The sequence below is a fragment of the Amblyomma americanum genome, chromosome 3 (genome assembly GCF_052857255.1).
Source record: "Amblyomma americanum isolate KBUSLIRL-KWMA chromosome 3, ASM5285725v1, whole genome shotgun sequence".
NCBI lineage: Eukaryota > Metazoa > Arthropoda > Arachnida > Ixodida > Ixodidae > Amblyomma > Amblyomma americanum.
Window position 1 is genome coordinate 208,910,126 of NC_135499.1, and position 19,021 is coordinate 208,929,146.

At 47.1% G+C, this 19,021-nt stretch overlaps 1 protein-coding gene across 2 annotated transcripts in view; it reads left to right on the plus strand.

Moving 5' to 3' along the window:
* Positions 1-19,021, plus strand: part of LOC144125964 (fibrillin-1-like) — a 103,772-nt gene that overhangs the window by 43,068 nt on the left and 41,683 nt on the right. For both annotated transcript variants that reach the window (XM_077659810.1, XM_077659811.1), the window contains 22 exons: positions 538-756; positions 1,669-1,794; positions 2,883-3,008; positions 5,328-5,456; positions 6,125-6,268; positions 7,035-7,088; positions 7,564-7,692; positions 8,251-8,397; positions 8,946-9,029; positions 9,107-9,232; positions 10,036-10,161; positions 10,872-10,997; positions 12,199-12,324; positions 12,825-12,947; positions 13,436-13,561; positions 14,535-14,660; positions 14,812-14,934; positions 15,845-15,967; positions 16,446-16,571; positions 16,934-17,059; positions 17,165-17,287; positions 18,444-18,605. In XM_077659810.1, the coding sequence (XP_077515936.1) occupies positions 538-756; positions 1,669-1,794; positions 2,883-3,008; positions 5,328-5,456; positions 6,125-6,268; positions 7,035-7,088; positions 7,564-7,692; positions 8,251-8,397; positions 8,946-9,029; positions 9,107-9,232; positions 10,036-10,161; positions 10,872-10,997; positions 12,199-12,324; positions 12,825-12,947; positions 13,436-13,561; positions 14,535-14,660; positions 14,812-14,934; positions 15,845-15,967; positions 16,446-16,571; positions 16,934-17,059; positions 17,165-17,287; positions 18,444-18,605 (2,820 nt within the window). The remainder of the gene's footprint in view (positions 1-537; positions 757-1,668; positions 1,795-2,882; positions 3,009-5,327; positions 5,457-6,124; positions 6,269-7,034; positions 7,089-7,563; positions 7,693-8,250; positions 8,398-8,945; positions 9,030-9,106; positions 9,233-10,035; positions 10,162-10,871; positions 10,998-12,198; positions 12,325-12,824; positions 12,948-13,435; positions 13,562-14,534; positions 14,661-14,811; positions 14,935-15,844; positions 15,968-16,445; positions 16,572-16,933; positions 17,060-17,164; positions 17,288-18,443; positions 18,606-19,021) is intronic.

Sequence of the window (19,021 nt, forward strand, 5' to 3'; positions counted from 1 at the left end):
CAGCAGCATGCGTTGACATATTTTCTGACGCGGACACACCTGCGGTTTTTAGAATGGAGCCTCCTATAGATGTAACCATAATCGTGAAAAAAAAGCAAGTGAGGCTAATATTTTTACTTGCTCTAGAAACATTAGTTTATCTGCAGGTGATACTTATATATAGTGGCAAATAATGTGTAATTTAAACACTACAGAAGCCCGTAGCGCGGTATGCGTCAGCATGACCACTTACCACCAGAAGAGCCGGTTAATGAACCCACGATGGCTCTCCGCTGTTTGCTGCTAATTCCACCTTCGTGGAGAAGGTCAATTCCGGCTGTACTAACCGAATTAAGTCCACAGAGCCATTCAAGGCAGCTCAGGGAACGCAGTGAAGCATGGGTGCGGCGTTGGCGTGAAATGAATGGCGCTGCGCATATGCCGGAGGGTAAAGTGCAGCCTGTCTAGGGGAATTTCCTGAATTCCTAGGTAATACGAAGGGAAACAGCATAGCGTCAAGGTCGAACTGAGGTCACCGTTGCACTGCCGTGCACGCAGACTCCCGGCGCGACTACTGCTACTCGTGGTACAAGAATGGCGACTGCGGCCAGCCCTCCCCGATGCTGGTGAAGAAGTCGGCGTGCTGCTGCGCCGCCCCCCAGCACGGATCCACGCTCGCCGCGTGGGGTAGCCAGTGTACGCCCTGCCCGCAGCCCGGCAGCATCGAGTATTCGCGCCTCTGCCCCAACGGCAGCGGTGCCGGCATCGACGGAGAAGGTACGACAGCTGAACTTGTCCGGCAGTCGGTCCGTGCAGATGCCGTTCGAGTATTTTTGCGGTGGGCCATCATCAATGCGTAAAGTCACCGTGACTTATCTTTCTAGCTTCTGAATGTTAACATCTCTTCCCAGTTCATAAATAGCGGCCTGGAGGCGGCATTGCATTTCAGCGGACGTTCCTTAATGATCGAGATCCGTATATTTGACCGATAGAAACTGAGGCCACTCCTTCAGGAAAGCGGGCATATTAAAAATAAAATGCGGCATGTTTAGAAACTATGGATTTTGTTTGACGACTGAAACCCCATTTCTAAAAGATTAATCGAAAGAACGAAAGAAGATTTTCAATTTTTTAAGAATCTTTTCAACTGAAACTAAAACGCATTCTGATAGTTGTCAGTATTGTATTGGATCTGAGAAGCCCTGATTTTACGTGCGTAAGACAATAACCCCCCAAAAAACGCCGTTCTTTTTGCCATTTTTCTGTGCATAGCTGCTAAAGACGCATTATTGTATGGTTCGTCAGCACAGATATGTTGCTAGAAACACGCAAAAGCACTTGATTCATAGTTAAACTATCTCGGCCGTTTTTTTTTTTTGTCCGGAGAAAATTTTGCACTGTTCCTCTGCTTATCACCGTATCAAACCGGTTACACAAGCACGTCTACTATCGCAAAGGCCCGCCGTCCGTTCTCGTAAAACGCATTTTTGCCACGTAACCTTACCGCTCCAGAGAGGGGTTCTCTGCCTTTCACATGCAACCTATGAGCACAACATATTTTTTCTTTAGTTTTCGTCATCGGCCTTTGCCATCAGCCTATTTTGTTGACGCCGCTCAACTGTCTTATCTCGATTGTTCTTGTGATTCAACCCTGACTGTATATGTCTGACACTATGCTTCGATGCGCAGATATCAACGAATGCTCGGTCTACCCGAACATCTGCCCCAATGGAGCTTGTGAGAACTTAAGAGGCAGCTATCGTTGCATCTGCAATGTGGGATACAAAGTCGACAGCACTGGGAAGGTTTGCGAAGGTATGTGCCAACACGATCTTTGCAACAATATTTCCTGGAGTTGAGTTTTTCTGTGGCAGTCTTCACAAGTAATTAATGTCGCACCGCCCCTTTCTTGGCATAATTTCAGCTGTCCTACACACGGAGGTGCCCACCTCAAACTCGCTCTGCATATCACAATAAATTGCATTCCTTGCAGTTGTAAGAACGTATAAACCTAAATATTCTCATCTATCAGAATCTGCTCTGCACATTTCGAAAATGACGCTCGCTTAACAGAAGGCCGGGTTAGAAAACGATGACTCCAAGAAGCACAAATGGTTAAGAAATCATTTTGCACGTAGTGGAAACTGTGCCTGCATATTTGGGCATCCATGATTTCACTTGGCAGTCTTCGAAGATCGTCTTCCCTCAGCGGTAACCATCACTCAGCGCACAACATGCATGCATCATTCACAAAATTTAGGCTATCACTTTACTAGTGTCCTTCAACTTCGGATGGTGCGGCACGGCTCGCTGTACCAACAGCCAGGAGATCATTGAACGTAGACAGCAAGTACTGTACACAAGCAACGATAGTGCCACTTGTATTTTAAGGCGAAAGCCTTTACTGGCTCATACTCGCGGTGTCCGTCCGTCCGTGACACTTTTCAACTCGACAAGAAAAAAAAATCATTGTGCACGATGGGATTCGAACCACTATCCTTCCGTTCCGCAGCTGAGCATGCAAACGACTACGCTACTTCCTTCCAACGCATATGTAGTTCTCCTTGTCTAGGACGCTGGAGAGTGTTTTCAGAAAGGCGTCGAATCAGATGGATGTCTTCCAAATGCCTTCCATTGTCTCCAGCATTTAGGATTCACAAACAATTGTGTACTTAATTAGATCTTAAACACAAATCAGTGACGCAAGCAGCAACACCGCGCTAAAGGCTTTCGCCTCACCGCACTTTAGGTCAACAAAGTGCCCCCTGAATTTTTTCATGTATTTTCCTTTCCTCCTGAAGTGCTTAGGTTCATTCGAATTTGGAGAACCGCGAATGGGTTTGATAAGAGCAGGCGCTCCTTTTCCCAAGGCCCTAGTTCTCGTTCAACTCCTCTCCTCGCAGACATCAACGAGTGCAAAGTGAATCTTCTCCTCTGCGAGAACGGTCTCTGCCGCAACACGCCTGGCAGCCACCAATGCACCTGCCCCACCGGGTATAGGCACAATACGCACACCAGCGCCTGCGAAGGTGAGCACCATGGCAACGATCTTCGACGGCGCAGAGTTTCCAGGAACATAAAACGGCCAAACATGAGGCGGGTAGAGGAAATCGAGCGATAATCGGCCAGTAGAAATGTCCTCAGGAAAATGAGTTGTACTTTTCCTCTGAATGCGGGAAGCTGACGACTGCTTGATTTCTGTCAGTCGATTGTAAGCTCCTCCGATGCAAACAGTGTATACATTTTTCCTTAAGATGTCTTGATATACTAAATGAACAGATCGAGTATTTAACTGTGCAGGCTTTGCGAACGGAGATGACCATTGCAATAAATTCGGACATTCATTTGGGATAAATATTGCAAAGTTTGAATAAATGTTCGAATTCACAGTTGTTCTGCTGCACGAGCCAGCTGTCCTAACGAAAGCGTGCTCTCAGTTCTTTACGCTTAAAGCACGCTGCATAGAATAATATAAAACCCAACAGGCAAGTTGTCATAACGTTAATACCGCAATAAAGAGAGCACATTGCACCACATACGGGATGATAAGCGGTATGAGGTCTTATTTACGCTTACGTTTGTTACAGCAAAGCAGCATCCCGAGAAATGTCTACCGTCCACTCGATATTGCAGATAATATAATGTGCAGTTGATGTAATCAAAAATGATTTTGCTCTATTTACCCGCTTGAACAACTGTAAAGCTTTTTTCACTGCACAAATATGTTAACTGTGGCGAAGCCATTCATCCACGATACGTTGACGTTGGATCATGGACGGAAATCGCCAATTTAGACTCTCAAGAATGCCAGAAATTGACTTTAGTAGCGCAAGCAAAACGACCCTAACCAGAAATATACAGAACAAAAAAAACCAATAAAAAGAACTAGAAATGAGTGTCACTATTAGATTAGCATTTCTGGACGCTTGCATGCACAGCAGCCACATCCATCTTTCCCTTTGTACGTGCTCTTTACTGTCTGCTCATGGGGTTTTGGAACACAGAATAAATTCCATGAATTTTCTTCTTTTTCAGTTAGCAGTTCTTTCAGGCGTCGTGAGCATATTTCGCGAGTCACGTTGATTTCGCAGCCTTGAGTGAAGACTAGATGAAACAATCAAGTCAGCTCTGAACCATGCTAAAATATTTTTGGTCGAGTGTACACACTAATTCGAATTAAGGTCAAAGTTCACATCAAGTTCATGTAATGCACTGACGAATGAAATCATAATTTTGCTGAAGGAAGGAGTTGCAAAACCAACAGAATGCCTATGGTGGATGAGACTTGTAGCTAAAGAGAAGGCGTGACATATACCTCAATGTTTCAATAGTTAGATGCGAAATTAGCTCTTATTATTAAAGAAACCAGCCATTCTTTTTACTTGAGCTAAACGTGCTCCGCAACCTATATCTACAATTACGAATTAGTGAATTCATAATTCTTAATTAGGGAATTTAATCATTTGGATCATAACATTACTATTACTAAATGCCTATCCTCTTTCGCGCCAAAAATAGAGCGTTTGATATACGCACAGTCTGGTGAATGCACTGCCAACTCTTGATAAGAATATTCTCACAACTTTGTCCCGGATGCGATCTTTAGCGCATTGTGAAGATAGTCCTGCCATTGTCGATGATAATAATAATAATAATAATAATTGGTTTTGGGGGAAAGGAAATGGCGCAGTATCTGTCTCGTATATCGTTGGACACCTGATTCGCGCCGTAAAGGAAGGGATAAAGGAGGAAGTGAAAGAAGAAAGGAAGAAAGTGGTGCCGCAGTGGAGGGCTCGGGAATAATCTTGACCACCCGGGGATCTTTAACGTGCGCTGACTTCGCACAGCACACGGGCGCCTTAGCGTTTTTCCTCCATAAAAACGCAGCCGCCGCGGTCGGGTTCGAACCCGGGAACTCCGGATCAGTAGACGAGCGCCCTGACCACTGAGCCACAGCGGCGGGTCCCATAAACCTAAATCTAAACATAAACCCCCTTTTGCCTACCTGTACTTTTAGCTCATGTATGTTGGCCTTGAAGAATATGTGTATGTTTTATTTTTTCTCTCTTTGCACTGTACTATTTTCTCCTGCTAAGGTGTTAAGACTAGCATTATTATAATTTAAAAAATCAAATTTAAAAAAATTTGAAATGCTTGGACGAAGACATGGCCTGAAGTATGCTCAAAATTAAAAAAAAAGCTTATAAAAGCAGCATCAGCGTCTTACAGATTATCAGCGTAATTTCAAAACACAATGGTTTTCGTGGTGCTTTTAAGCTCTCTGCTTTTTAACCTTTCTGCTCGCTATAAGCCTAGTGGCACGCGTTGTACGGTTACGTCTTTTGCAGACGTGGACGAGTGCCTGAGTTCCGGCAAGGACGTCTGCGTGGGAGGAACGTGCGTCAACACACCGGGCAGCTACCGGTGCGAATGTCCGGCCGGCACCACGCTGGACGCGTCCAGGCACGTCTGCATCGGTGAGAATTGCCGCACGCATCGCTCGTGTCCGGAGAGGAAAAAGACACGTTTCTTATGGCCAAAGAAGGCGTCAATACAGAAGACGTCCAATCTGTCAGCGCATACTCTGTTACTACTCCTTTTCTCCCCTCCAAACGCTCCTGTTTCCAGCAATTCACCGACTGTGTATTGGCCACTCCGCCGTAGTGGTTATGTGTAATCTTTATTTGAGGCCAGCCAAACAACAAGCCAGAAGACGCTTACAGTTTGGCTGAAAATAACCTGCACTTATTTTCTCGGCAGACTTTTTCAACGATGGCTGTATGAGAAAATTTATCCGGTGTGAAAGATACCACCGAGGGTGCCGGCATTGGCGAGTATGTCGTGGTCGAAAACGCTGGCCCGAGCACATAAATGTAATTTTATATATTTTTCAAGGTAATACTCACAAAGATGTTCCGCTCCACGTCTTACTACGAAGCTTTCGGTGATGACTTTGAATACTGAGCACACTGGTAGGGTCGAGTATTTAATCTGCTCTAATTACTTGCGCAGAAGCTTTTAGTTCTCCAAAACTCCTTCGGTTTCATTCCGTCTCTCAAAACCGCTGCTATTCCTTCCTGGCATTTGTCTGCGCCGTGCTAATGGGCACCTGACCACTGCGCTGTTATCGTCCGTGCGGCCGCAGACAACCGCCGGGGCCTGTGCTGGCTGACGGTGAGGAATGGCCAGTGCGAGAACGACGTGAAGAGGAGCATGCTACGCTCGGAGTGCTGCAACTCGGTCGGCAAGGCATGGGGAAGCCCCTGCCAGCTGTGCACAGCGGACAGGGGTGAGCACACTACGATGCCAACTGTTTAGCCTCAGCGCCACTAGGCGTCGTGTTGCTCAAATCTTCAGGGCGTTTCATTCGACAGATACGTCTAGCTCATGTCGTTCGGGCAATTTTCCTGCTGCCTTCGCGCTGTTTTGCTCCCTAAACTTTCGCTGTCTATCTGCCCGTGGCAACTGAATTATTTGCAGCGCTTTTTATCTCGATCATTGCACACTTTTTTCCTTAGTACGCGCGAATTTTTCGCTGTTCCATATAATATAAGCGTTACTTAGTTTTCTCTCCGAACAGTCGTGTCTACGGTGCAAAAATGTTAAAAATAGTTCTTTTTCAAACATAGTAGGTTTAAATTTCAATCAGTCGAATATAAATCCAACTCTGTCTGGCACTATGAGACCGGCTCATTAAAAGTAATCAGCTTGTTGCAAGATATCGCAGAAACTCTCCTCGGGACAAATATACCCCAAATTTTAAAATCCATCAGGAAGGTGAAGGTTGTGAAAAATCATTTCAGAATCACTGATCGTGGCTACAGTGTGTTATATACTATAATTGTATATCTACCTGTCCTTAACTGACGTCAATTTATTTTTCATCACTTTCGCGGTAAAACACCATAAACGCACTTTCCATAACCTTTCTTGACAATGTAAGCCTGCGCGTCATTAGGAGAAGCGTTCACATTCTTACACTCCCATCCTGAGTTACCATTGCCCTTAAGGGGAAATGACCCGTGAAATCACGCAAAAACTTGTTTATGTTTCAGATCCGCACAAATGTCCACGAGGTCAGGCATCCATCGATGGAATCACCTGCACAGGCGAGTTACAGCGACTTTTGCAGCACTTACAGCACTCTCGCGCGTAGATTTGCGGCGTCGTGTCCCCAGTGCTGAAGAGATCGATGCTGACGTTCGCATTACGGTGGTAAAGAGCGCCCATGTGACTGTTGAGGCAGCAAACAACTTTAGCTAAAACGCTTTCTGTAATTGTAAGCCTATCAAGATTACCTGTTTCCAAATCTGCAATTATTTACTCCCATGCAACTCGTGCCCGAGTTTCTCTCTCCAGAATTTCCGTGTTCCTATCGAAGGCATGAATTACTTGAGTGTTTAATCAGGAAAGGTTTTGTTGTGTTTTCTTCTCTCTCTCTCTCTCTTTATATCTTGCTCTCTCTATATCTATTAGTTTTAGAGACGTACCTAACAAAAGATCGCCCGCCGGTTCTTTTTGAAAGGAAGCGAGCTCCGTATAATTGGCTTGCTTCTGAAATCAATGTCCTGCTTGCGCGTCCAGACATCAATGAATGCGAGCTGTACCCGGGCATCTGCCGCGGTGGCGGCCTCTGCGTCAACACTCAGGGCTCGTACCAGTGCAACTGTCCGCCTGGCCTCACCCTGGACACTGCTGGGACACGGTGCGTCGGTACGTCTCCACTCAATCTCTCCGCTTTTGCTTTTTTTCTTCTCATTTTTGGGCTTAATGACTCTATTTCACGTCTTTCATTCCCTTTCTTGAAGTCAAGCGCAAAATGTGCTTTGTTACTTGGCGTGAATGTCTGTCACAGCCTTCAAAAGGCAATAACAGCCTTTGCTGAGCTCACTCCTTATAACACACAAATGGCGTACTCTTTTCGCGGCGTACATACGCTTATAGCACCTTTCTTTGTTTCCCATGACATTGATAAGTAAATTTGTCATGCGCGCGCTCAATGCACACGCAAGACTCCGTTTCATCGACATACTCATGCTTCGCGCGCAGTCCTCTAGGCCTTCCAGGTAAGGTCCTTCAGCACATCTCATTCGTTCTGTGACAGTGGGGAGAGAGTTTTATTTCTTCATAAGTGTGTGGATACGAAAACTGTGTTAATTCTTTACCTAAACTAAAACTGGCTGATACAAAGAAAGATCAGACAGAGCAACCGACAACAAGAGTCAAAAACGAGCAGCGTTCATTGCGCTTTTCCCACTGGACCCTATGCAGACTTGCGCGAAGAAATCTGCTACGCCTCGTTCAAGGATGGTCGCTGCTCTCGCGGTATGTACGGACTCTTTTCGAAAGCCATCTGCTGCTGCACCCTGGGCAAGGCCTGGGGACACACCTGCGAGGCCTGCCCCCGACCCGGAACTGGTGAGCCGGCCTGGGGCCACGAGATACACCTTACGAGATACACCACAGTTCGAGTTGGTGTTGATAATTCAGCATGCCGCTCAACTTGTGCGCATTGCATAATTAAAATACGCGACGATAAACTCCATACTGTTTAAGGTAAACGTTAACACTAGTTACCATCGGTAATAAGCATCGCCCTTTCTAAGGGCTAGCTTGTTCTATGAGAGCAATGAACAATCATTGTTTCTCTAGAACAGTTTAGGGTTTCTGTATATACAGTAACACTAGAACAGTTTCGCTTTAACTGCCGACTGGCGGCAGTGAAGGCATTGAGGTTTCAGGATAAACCGCTCTTGTTCTGTGGCGAACTTTATCATTTATAATGACCAGGAAACCCTTTAGCAATACAAACTGACACATACAGCCGCCATGAAAACAGCTGGAAGGATTGTGAAGTTGAATGAAAGAAGATTACCCAGCATATCTCGCCGAATACTTTCTACAAGAGCATCTTGTTTACAGTGGCGCATCGATTTCCGTTAACCTCGCATTTTTTTTTTTTTCAGAAGCCCACCGGGAGCTGTGTCCCAAGGGGCCTGGCTACGGCCCTTCTGGGAGGGATATTGGCATCGTAGACGTCACGTTCATTGGTACGATTCAGGAGCCAAGACGCCAGCGGAGGCCTTGCACAGGATGTGCTGTCATAACGGTGGTTCGGTCCTTGCAGATGTTAACGAGTGCGCCTACTTTCCGGGACTGTGCCAGAACGGTCGCTGCCAGAACACGATCGGTGGCTTCACGTGCGTCTGCAACCAAGGGTTCGCCCTCGACCAGGAGGGCATCAACTGCACAGGTGAGTGGCGCCATCTGCCGAGACTGCGCACTAAACGCATCCGCGAGCTGCACCACATATGGCAAGAAAAGGCAGCGAGCGGCCTGTTACGCGATAACGTATATAGATTGTTCGGTCGAAAAGCCTTCGGTGTAGTAGTAGTCAGCACCGCGGAAATAATCGGGGGCTGCGTGAAAAAAAAATTGGTTCTAGTGATTGACGATTGATTGTTGAATGATAGGCGATGACAAGTTAATGAAATCATTGCAGTTAATTGCTCAATTAAAGAAATGAAAAAATTGCGAAAAGAGGGGTTCAAAGGTGTCGAAATTATCAGGATGAAAAGCCAGTGTCTGATGAAGCTAATTAAGAAAATCTAGAGTGTGTAAGTGATCAATTAATTCAACTTAAACAATTGAAAAAAATGAAAAATGCGTTCAAATGTGTCAAAGTGCTCAGAAAGGAAAGCCTAACCCACTATGCTATCGCGTCATACCCTTAAGGCGGAGCTTAAGTGCCCTCTCTAATTTTTTAAGATAACTTCTGAAAACACAAGCTACCATTGTTATAAGCCACGTTAATGAAGCTAACTTCGCGCTTGATACACGCAGCCGTTCTTTATCGTTACACGCGTGGTAATGGATACGAGTAGAATTGTATTCGGGCACTGTGCGTACGATATCGAGGTTTCGTATCCGCTTAGCTCAGCGCCACTAAGGCTAGTCCCTCAGATGGTACCGAATGTACACCATGGCCATGTTATGCTTCTGTTTATCAATAATGAGCTGTTGTACACTTTATTTTGTTCTGGTTGCATGGCGAAGACATCGACGAGTGCAGCATCACCCACGAGATCTGTGGCAACGGCACGTGCAAGAACACAGCCGGGTCCTTCCTCTGCGAGTGCAACGACGGCTTTGAAAGCTTCATGAAAATGCAGGCGTGCCGCGGTAAGTGTTTCGCTTTGAACAAAAAGCAGTTCGGGTAAATGCTATCACAAACCATTGAGGTTTGGCTTATGGTTCGTGGGGGTTTGACGTCCCAAAGCGACTCAGGCTATGAGGGACGCCGTAGTGAAGGGCTCCGGAAATTTCGACCACCTGGGGTTCTTTAACTTTCACTGACATCGCACAGCACACGGGCCTCTAGAATTTCGCCTCCATCGAAATTCGACCGCCGCGGCCTGGATCGAACCCGCGTCTTCCGGGTCAGCAGCTGAGCGTCATGACCACTAAGTTACCGCGGCGGCTCCCAAACCGTTAAATGATCGTGTGCCATGAAACTGCAATCAGTTCGTGCGACCACTCTCTTCGGAATAAAAAAAGTGGCAAAAAGCAAAGACAATGAGCAGATAAACTCCTCGAAACAGTAGGTTAAAGATTGTCGACGAGCAACTCTGCACTTCAGTGTTTTTCACTGCGTACATCGTTTCCTATGTTCCTTTTCTCATAGCCTTTGCTTCTTTTCGGCATCCAGACAGGCCAGCATACGACCGACCGAAGTAGTCAGCAGTAGTCTGCACGCATTTTCAAGCCTATGGGCTCTTTCGGCTGCTTTCAAAGTGCAGTAAAAAATCCGATTCGAATCAAAGTTCAAGCGGTTCACTCTCGTGAGGAATCTCGGTGAAGACAGCCAGCCGCTGTTGGCGTTTTCTGCGCAGACGTGGACGAGTGTTCGCGAAACCGAGGACTCTGCAGGGGCGGCACTTGCGTCAACACGCCCGGCTCCTACCACTGCGTCTGTCCACCTGGCCACGAGCTGACACCCAACGGGAAGGCCTGCAAAGGTACTCCTCCCTGCCCTGAACGGAACTCGCGGAGATCGCTTTCACAGTACCAGATATCAGAGCTATTCGTTCGCTGCTCAAAAACCCGTGCCGCTTATAGGCCTGCGCGCTCTTAGTCCCATATCAGTTCGCCTACACTTTTTCCCTCTGAGCTTGTGTTCGCCTCTCTTAAAGGGACCCAGAAAGGGGGTCTCAATAAAGGTGCGATATGCCTAGGATGTTATAAGACGATGGTTCATAACATTTCACTCATCTGCCGCTATGCAAGAAAATTTAACGCCGTTATACTTAACGCCATCGGTATAGCCCGATAGGAGATGCCCCAAATGCATTGATCAGTGGTCTGCTACCACTTGAATGCTATGTATCCGCAAATTATGTGGAAAGGATAAATTTGGAGTTTTGATTGGTAGTTTCGACCAGTTAGCTTCTCGAGCTCTCCCTCCTCAAAAATTTCTTTTTCTGCTTGTGCGAGTATGCATCAAATACTTCTAAATTATTTTAATGCTTTTTGTGGAAGCTGAGTTATGTGCAGACGAAATTTGAACTTCCGCGTCTTCGCGCCTTTCTCTCTCCCCTCGCACGCCAAAACGGCAGCGCTCCTCCGCCGGCCCCACTCACTCGGCCCCTCCCCTGCCTCCGCCATTTGGCTACTCAGCTATTTGGCTACATCAACCATTTGGCTACTCAGCGTGGCTGGCCATTCCTTCTTTTACTGTCCAATTCGCTCTTTTTTTTTCTTTCAGTACCCTGCTAGCTGAAGTAGCCAGATAAGATGCAGATATTATCGGCCTTAAAAACTTGGGCTCCACTTAGCGTGAACTCGGGGAAACACGCAAAGCGTAAGAAAACGCACAGCGCGATTAACCGCTAATCGGTGACCGAGTGCATTAGCTTCTTACTGGAAGTGGTGTTCTTGGGTTTCTTTCGTTCGCAAAAAAACAGCCGCAATTTTAATGCAAGGAGGAAAGCTTCTCCGAACAGCCTCTCAACTTCTTGTTCAATTACGTCGAGTTTTTAGGGATTGTGCTCCAGTTGGCGCATCAAGATCGCAGTAAATCTGTGATCATATGAACCTGACGTTATATTCTCTAATCTAAGAACCTCGCTGACTGGTCTTGCGTGCTGTGTGTCGCCAGATTTGAATGTTAAAGTTGCACGCCAGCGATGATATGACGCTATCGTCAACGCATGAACCAAGACATCGACGAGTGCAGCAGGACGAGTGGGATCTGCTCCAACGGAGTCTGCGAGAACATGATGGGTGCCTACCAGTGCATCTGCAACCACGGCTACAAGCAAACCACGCTCCAGTCCAGCTGCGAAGGTAGACACACTATAACAATGCTTTCCTTGAACATGGGTTACTCGCACAATCATGCATCGCCTCCTAAATTCTAAATGCACTGAAAGAAAGAAAACGACAAGAAAAAGAGTGTTCAGACATGCTCAAGATAGTTTGTATACACTTGATCGTCACGTACCATCATTTTATTGCCTACTCTGCTAAATGGTCAGTGTTATGTGTGAGCTTAAACAACCGCCAGAACATCGTAATCTGGTCGTTTGTTGGAATCCTAAACATTGCAGATAACGTAATTTTTCGTGCTCGACATGCGACAGTTTCCGAAGCTCGTCTGATTAATGACCAAACACTGTGTGATAGTGATCGCGAACAAGTTCTGTTCATTGGCTAGGCTGCAAATTCTGCATGTTATCTCTATAGTCGGGGCTAAGTAAACAAGAGCCGTGCACATGTAGGCCTGGTAGTTTTGGTACTATTAAAGGTATGCGGCTTACTGTTTTTTTTTTATTTGCATGCTATAGATATCGACGAGTGCGCGATCAACCGGGGCAACTGCAAGTCGCAGTGCATCAACACCCCGGGCAGCTACTTGTGCTCCTGCCACCCAGGATTCGAACTCTTGCCGGATGGCGTCAGCTGCACAGGTTAGTGCGCTCGACTCGAGCCGTACGGTCGCCAGAGCGAAATACACAGCAGTGAAGAAAAGGACATGCTGGGCGAAATGCACGTTTACGTTGGCAGGAAGTTTTCCGCTTGCAAGGATGCTTGTTGGTGACTAAAATATTGTCCTCAAACTGCGCTTTGCTTGTTGAAGAGACGGCGTTGTGTTGTCGGGTACATCTGTGCACTTGTGATGGTCAAATTGAGCAGCCCTGCGCGAGTTCTTATTTGTCATAGTGCACACGGTGAGCATCTTGGCTGCCAAATTAAACAAGGCCCTTTGCTTAACGGTCACCTTCAGCCAAAAACATCGATTTTATCCCGCCCATGCCAGTGTACTTTGTGAGAGCGCAGATTATTCGGGCATCCCAAGATACCTATGTAACCACAGCTTGCATTCGCGGCGCTAAACTGACGGTATTCGCACTCGCGTGGCATAGTCATAATCCGCGTCCGCCGTCCCTAATCGCAGACATTGACGAGTGTGCCCGAGGCCTGGACTCGTGCAGCGGCGGCAAGTGCCGTAACACGCAGGGCGGCTACACCTGCACCTGCACGGACGGACTGCTGACGGCGCCTGACGGAAAGGGATGCGTCGGTGAGGGAACCATTTCCTCCACGATGACGAAGGCAAAAGCGTGAGCATAGACATCAAAAACTGGTGAGCCGGCGCTCCGCTAGCATCCTTGAGTACCAGGCTATACAGTGGTGGTATGTACGAGAAGAAAAAAGAAGCAAGGAGCAAGGAAAACTTAGGCAAATAAATTTCTGATCTCAAGCTGCTACATAGCGTCACAAGAGCCCGGAGGCAATAGCATATGGCATCATTTGCTGCCTCCAGTGCATGTACCACTTTCGGTGGCTAAGTTCGTTGTGACACTATCTGATAGCCTACGTCCACTAAGCCTGCACAAGTGGGTTTTCTCTGCTATAAATTCTTCTTCCGTGGCTGTCAAACTGGTGCCGTGACTATCCGATGGCATCGTCTCAAAATAGAGTGAATAATAATAATAATAATAATAATAATAATAATAATAATAATAATAATAATAATAATAATAATAATAATAATAATAATAATAATAATAATAATAGGTTTTTAGGGGGAAAGGAAATGGCACAGTATCTGTCTCATATATCTTTCGACACCTGAACCGCGCCGTAAGGGAAGGGATAAATGAGGGAGTGAAAGAAGAAATGAATAAAGAGGTGCCGTAGTGGAGGGCTCCGGAATAATTTCGACCACCTGGGGATCTTTAAGGTGCACTGACATCAAATAGAGTGCCGCTCCGCGTAAAAATATGCATCGGAAAAGTGTTGGCCTAAGAGCTTCGTTAAGCTCCCTGCTACGCGTTCTTTCCCAGACATTAACTCCAGTGAGGAAGGTGTTGATAGCATGCTTTAATCTAGCCCAATTCGCATTGTCGTATAAAAATGCATTCGGCACGACGTGATTTAGCATCAGGCGTCAAAAAGAACAACTCGAGACCGTGGCATCATTTCCACTAATTTATGGAGTAAAAAATTCGTTCACAAAGTTACAGCCAAAACTTTTCTCCCCTTCCCCAAAGACTACGACGAATGCGAAAGAAATCCGAACCTGTGCCGGTACGGAAGGTGCGAAAACACTGTGGGCTCCTTCGTGTGTCGCTGCCAGCCGGGCTACTCCGTCAAGGAGGGACACATGCACTGCACAGGTGAGCACGCCACCTCTTGTGTTTGAAGCCATATGCGAGAAAACAGCTTCGATACGCTTTAGATACCTTCTTTGCATTCTATACGCTGCCTTGTCACGTCCCGCAGAAATTAGCTGCAAGATCAAATCGCAACCTCATTTTCACTTCCCAGACGACAACGAGTGCACCAACGGCGAGAATGAATGCAGTGAGTTCGCCGACTGTATCAACACCGACGGCTCATACCGGTGCGCCTGTCGCGAAGGTTTCCAAGGAGACGGCGTCACGTGCAGAGGTGCCGGCACATTTCAACGCCTTTGCATTCTCGGTTTCATTTGCTCTCCCTCTTTTTTACCTTCTTTCTATTCTCGCTTCGCTTTTTTTTTTGTCTGTCAAGTTGAAAGAAGGCAACATTTAGAAGTTATTCTTCCTAGTGGAGCATGTCTTGTAATGAGCTTTGTGTGGTACCTTTCCTTACGTCTTTATTGCTAAGCCTCAGAGATGCTTCATTACATTAAACGTGTCATTCTAACGTAACAGCATTGATAAACAGGATAACATACTGTACAAGTAACGTTAAATGTGGGTACAAAACGTAATTTCAAGACAGCATTTTGCAGGTGGGCTAGTTTCTGCGAGGTCACGCTAAAAAGACACAGAGATGGAATGTTCTTAGTCTCGTCCCAGTTGTCTCTCGTGGCCACGCTTACGTTAAATAGATTAACGTCCACGTTAAATAGGTTAACGTCCACGTTAAATTTCCCCTGAAAATATACACTGCGATTTTTTTTGACGATGTCATTAATCGTGACATTAAAATTAGGCCTAATATTTATAGCGCACCTGGAATGTATTCCGAGCGATCACTTGGGAAAAAATTTGAATAGGCTATAACATGGCTTCGTTACAGATAAACACTTTTTGTTCCCGAGGCAGTAAATCGCGAAATGCTCGCCCTTCAAGTGAACAAACATCCGGCTTTTCCTGTGGTCACATAGTCAGTGTGAAGATGTGCAAGGGGCGCTCTAGTGCGCATATAACTGCCCCGTAGTTCGGATGCTGCTCTCCTAAACCTTCTGCAGCTGCTTCCTGCTTCCCTCTCCCTTTCTCGCCACCTTCTTCCGCATGTTTTTAACGCCCGCCTGCGTGGTCGCGACCGCATGTAGTGTGCTGCTGTCAAACCATTTCGGACGCCATCTCCGCAGATGTCAACGAGTGCCTTCGAGAGAACGGTGGTTGCGACACCGACGCCACGTGCATCAACACCGACGGCTCCTTCAAGTGCGTCTGCGACAGCGGGTTCACCGGCAACGGCTTCCGGTGCCAAGGTCAGTGCGCAGAACTAATAGGGCGCCGGGTCCTCGATAAACAAAATGTACGGGAAGACCGTTGAGCATGCACAATACGACGCCGCATGCAGTGAGACCGATTACAGTGCGGATGTAATGTACTAGACGCTTTGTGCGTGTCGATACAATGGTACAACACGCTATGCTACAATGGTGCTATGACGTATCGCTACGTCACGTGTGGTTGCATAAAGGGAAGTATCTGAATGACGCTAAAATCTCCACCTTCATCTCAGGCAGCGAATTATTCGAGCGTTCACGCATGCCAGCCGCTAAGCCGGTTTTATGCCCGGTAATCTTGAGACAGTCTGACCCCACGGTCACAGGGTGGTTTCGTCCAATAATGTCCCGGAACAGGGATACCACATAATCTGTAGAGCCTTCGGGCTCACACACTCTCTTTTGACACAATAAAAGTTTTTCACTCACTCACTTTTGCACGACGCTCGCTTCGCAGACCTCGATGAGTGCAGCAGCACGACGTCACTGTGTGAGAACGGCCAGTGCATCAACCACGCGGGCAGCTACCGTTGCGAGTGCGCCATGGGATTTGCTCCTGAGGACAACGAAAGAGCGTGCGTTGGTAAGAGGCCGCTTGCAAGCGTGGCGATCTTGCTTGAGTGTACCACCGAACAACTTTGTACTCAATAATGACTCACTTCTTCCATGTCTCTGGCTTTGAGGATGTGAAGAACAAATCAATAGAGGCTTGATCCCCTTTTTATTGCTTGGCAGCTGACTTTAAGCCGCAGATAATGCTGCGTTTAACTTTGACAGACTCTGGACACTGTGGTTTTCTTTGGAATGTAAATAGAAACGTTCCCTTGTTTACTTCGAGGTATATTTCGCATTTTGCGCGTCCCTCTTATTCGTGTCTTTCATTGGTTGCCACAAAATGAAGACTGGCTGCAGTTCACCATGCTCTGCTCCTTTCTGCCCCTGCAGATATCGACGAGTGTACGGCGTTCGACAACATATGCGTGTTCGGCGAATGTGAGAACGTATTTGGCATGTTCCGCTGCATCTGCCACCCCGGTTACCAGCTAGACTCGACGGGTGGCAACTGCACCGGTAAGAGAATAGTATGCTTTCTATCCTCCGTGCTCCAGCCTACATAAAACAGGGGAAGAAGCAAAGCGATTTGAACGCTGTTTGTCTTTGTTTTGTTCCCGCCAGACATCGACGAGTGCACCAGCCCAGAGTCGTGCCTGCACGGCCGCTGCGTCAACACACCGGGCTCGTACATCTGCCAGTGTCCGCCCAACTACAGCCTCACCCCCAGCAAGACTGGATGCGTCGGTGAGTCAGCGGCAGTTTCATCAGTCCTGGCAAAGCGCTGTCCTCACACAAATCTGCCTGGTACGGTCCGGTTGCGACGGTGCTTTGTGCGGTCTGCGCTCGAGACTGTCTCGACAGGTCGCAACACCATGGCAGTGAAAAATGGCTGGCGGTTTAGCATTGCCAAGTACGAAATACTGCGCGAAAGCACGGCTTTTTTCAGGTAGACACTACTGCCACGTACCTCAAAGCGCGACTGAGGTGTACACTGAGCCAGTGAGCCAGTTACGCTTGCTATTGAGAAGCTTCACACATATACACTTCTGAAACCCGGGAAGTGCGGCTAGAAGTGCTTTCGTGCTAAAATAACTTGAAACGTATCTTGTGCTTTGAGCAAAGATCATTGCAGACGCCTAGGATATGCGAAACGTTATCGCGATATTGTGAGGCTTTTTGTGTAAACAGGGCTAGAGCGAGGCGCAGTGACAGAGTCCGAAAACTGGTTCAGGCTAACTGGTCAGCGGTCAATATGACCGTCGACTAACGTGGCCGGTATGAGTGTTGGCCAGTAAGCCCGAACCAGACTCTTGTAGCCTCTTGTGGTATAAATTTTTCTTGAATTTGTCACGTGATGATAGCTCCCTTTAAACTGCCGTGTGAATGAACGAATAAAGATAGTTGGTAGAGGGCGCCATTCATGCCGTTTTTTTCGTGTAACTGGGTTTGGTGCCGCGCGTTCAAAATTCCCACTACCAACCAGCGAGAACCCTGTCTTCAGAACTGTGCGCGTCTACCAGCAAATTTGTAGAAAATAGAGGAGGAGTGAAGCATTTCTTTACAAAAAAAAAAGACGGTGTTCTTTAGTAACAGCCCCTGCCCCATTCTATAGGGTCATTTTCAATGATAAAGAACACGCACTTCAGTTCTCATTCAAAGTCTGTAATTTAACTTGGCAATCCCAGCCTACCACTGTGCAGCATATGGAAGCTTTGAATGTTGAGTATAATCTCGAGTAGTCTTTTGTATTGCTGCATCACCATGAGCCATAGCATTTTTTTTTTCAGCTTATTCCTTAACTGTGCTGTTGGATTCGTGTGGAGGAGGACTGTTAGTCTTACTGAGTAAAATCTGCATCCTCAAATGCACCTGCTGAAGCACTGCGTCCGTGTGCGCCCAGATTCCCGGCAGGACCTCTGCTACCGGCAGGTGCGGGGCAACTTCGATGGCCGCGGCATCTGCATGTCTCCCATGGGCGAGGTCATGTCCCGCGCCACCTGCTGTTGCACCGTGGGAGCCGCCTGGGGCCGCGCCTGCGACATCTGCCCGCCCAAGAACTCCAGTGCGTGTGGGCCAAAGATGGGCCTACATTAGCCTATGTTGGCCTATGTTGGTCTATGTTAGCGATCTTGTTGTGCCTACGTTAGCGAACGCGTCGTGCCTATGTTAGCGACAACATGGCGAATACTCTAATCAGCAGCGATAACGAGACGACGAAAAAGACATCCCGGCCTCTTCACCTCGTACCCAATTAGCACAGGTAATCTGCCCAATATTGGAAAACGATGGTTTCACATTGGTCCTTTGTATCGCCAGAATTTGCCAATATATTTCCAATATTGTGCCGATTACCTGTGCTGCTTGGGTACTTCGCCCCTGAGCACAGTTCACACCGTGTTGTTAAAGGACCAATTTGCCAGGCACTGGACCTTCACCATGTGTTCTCTATCCACAACAGTACTGTGTCATCGTATCCTC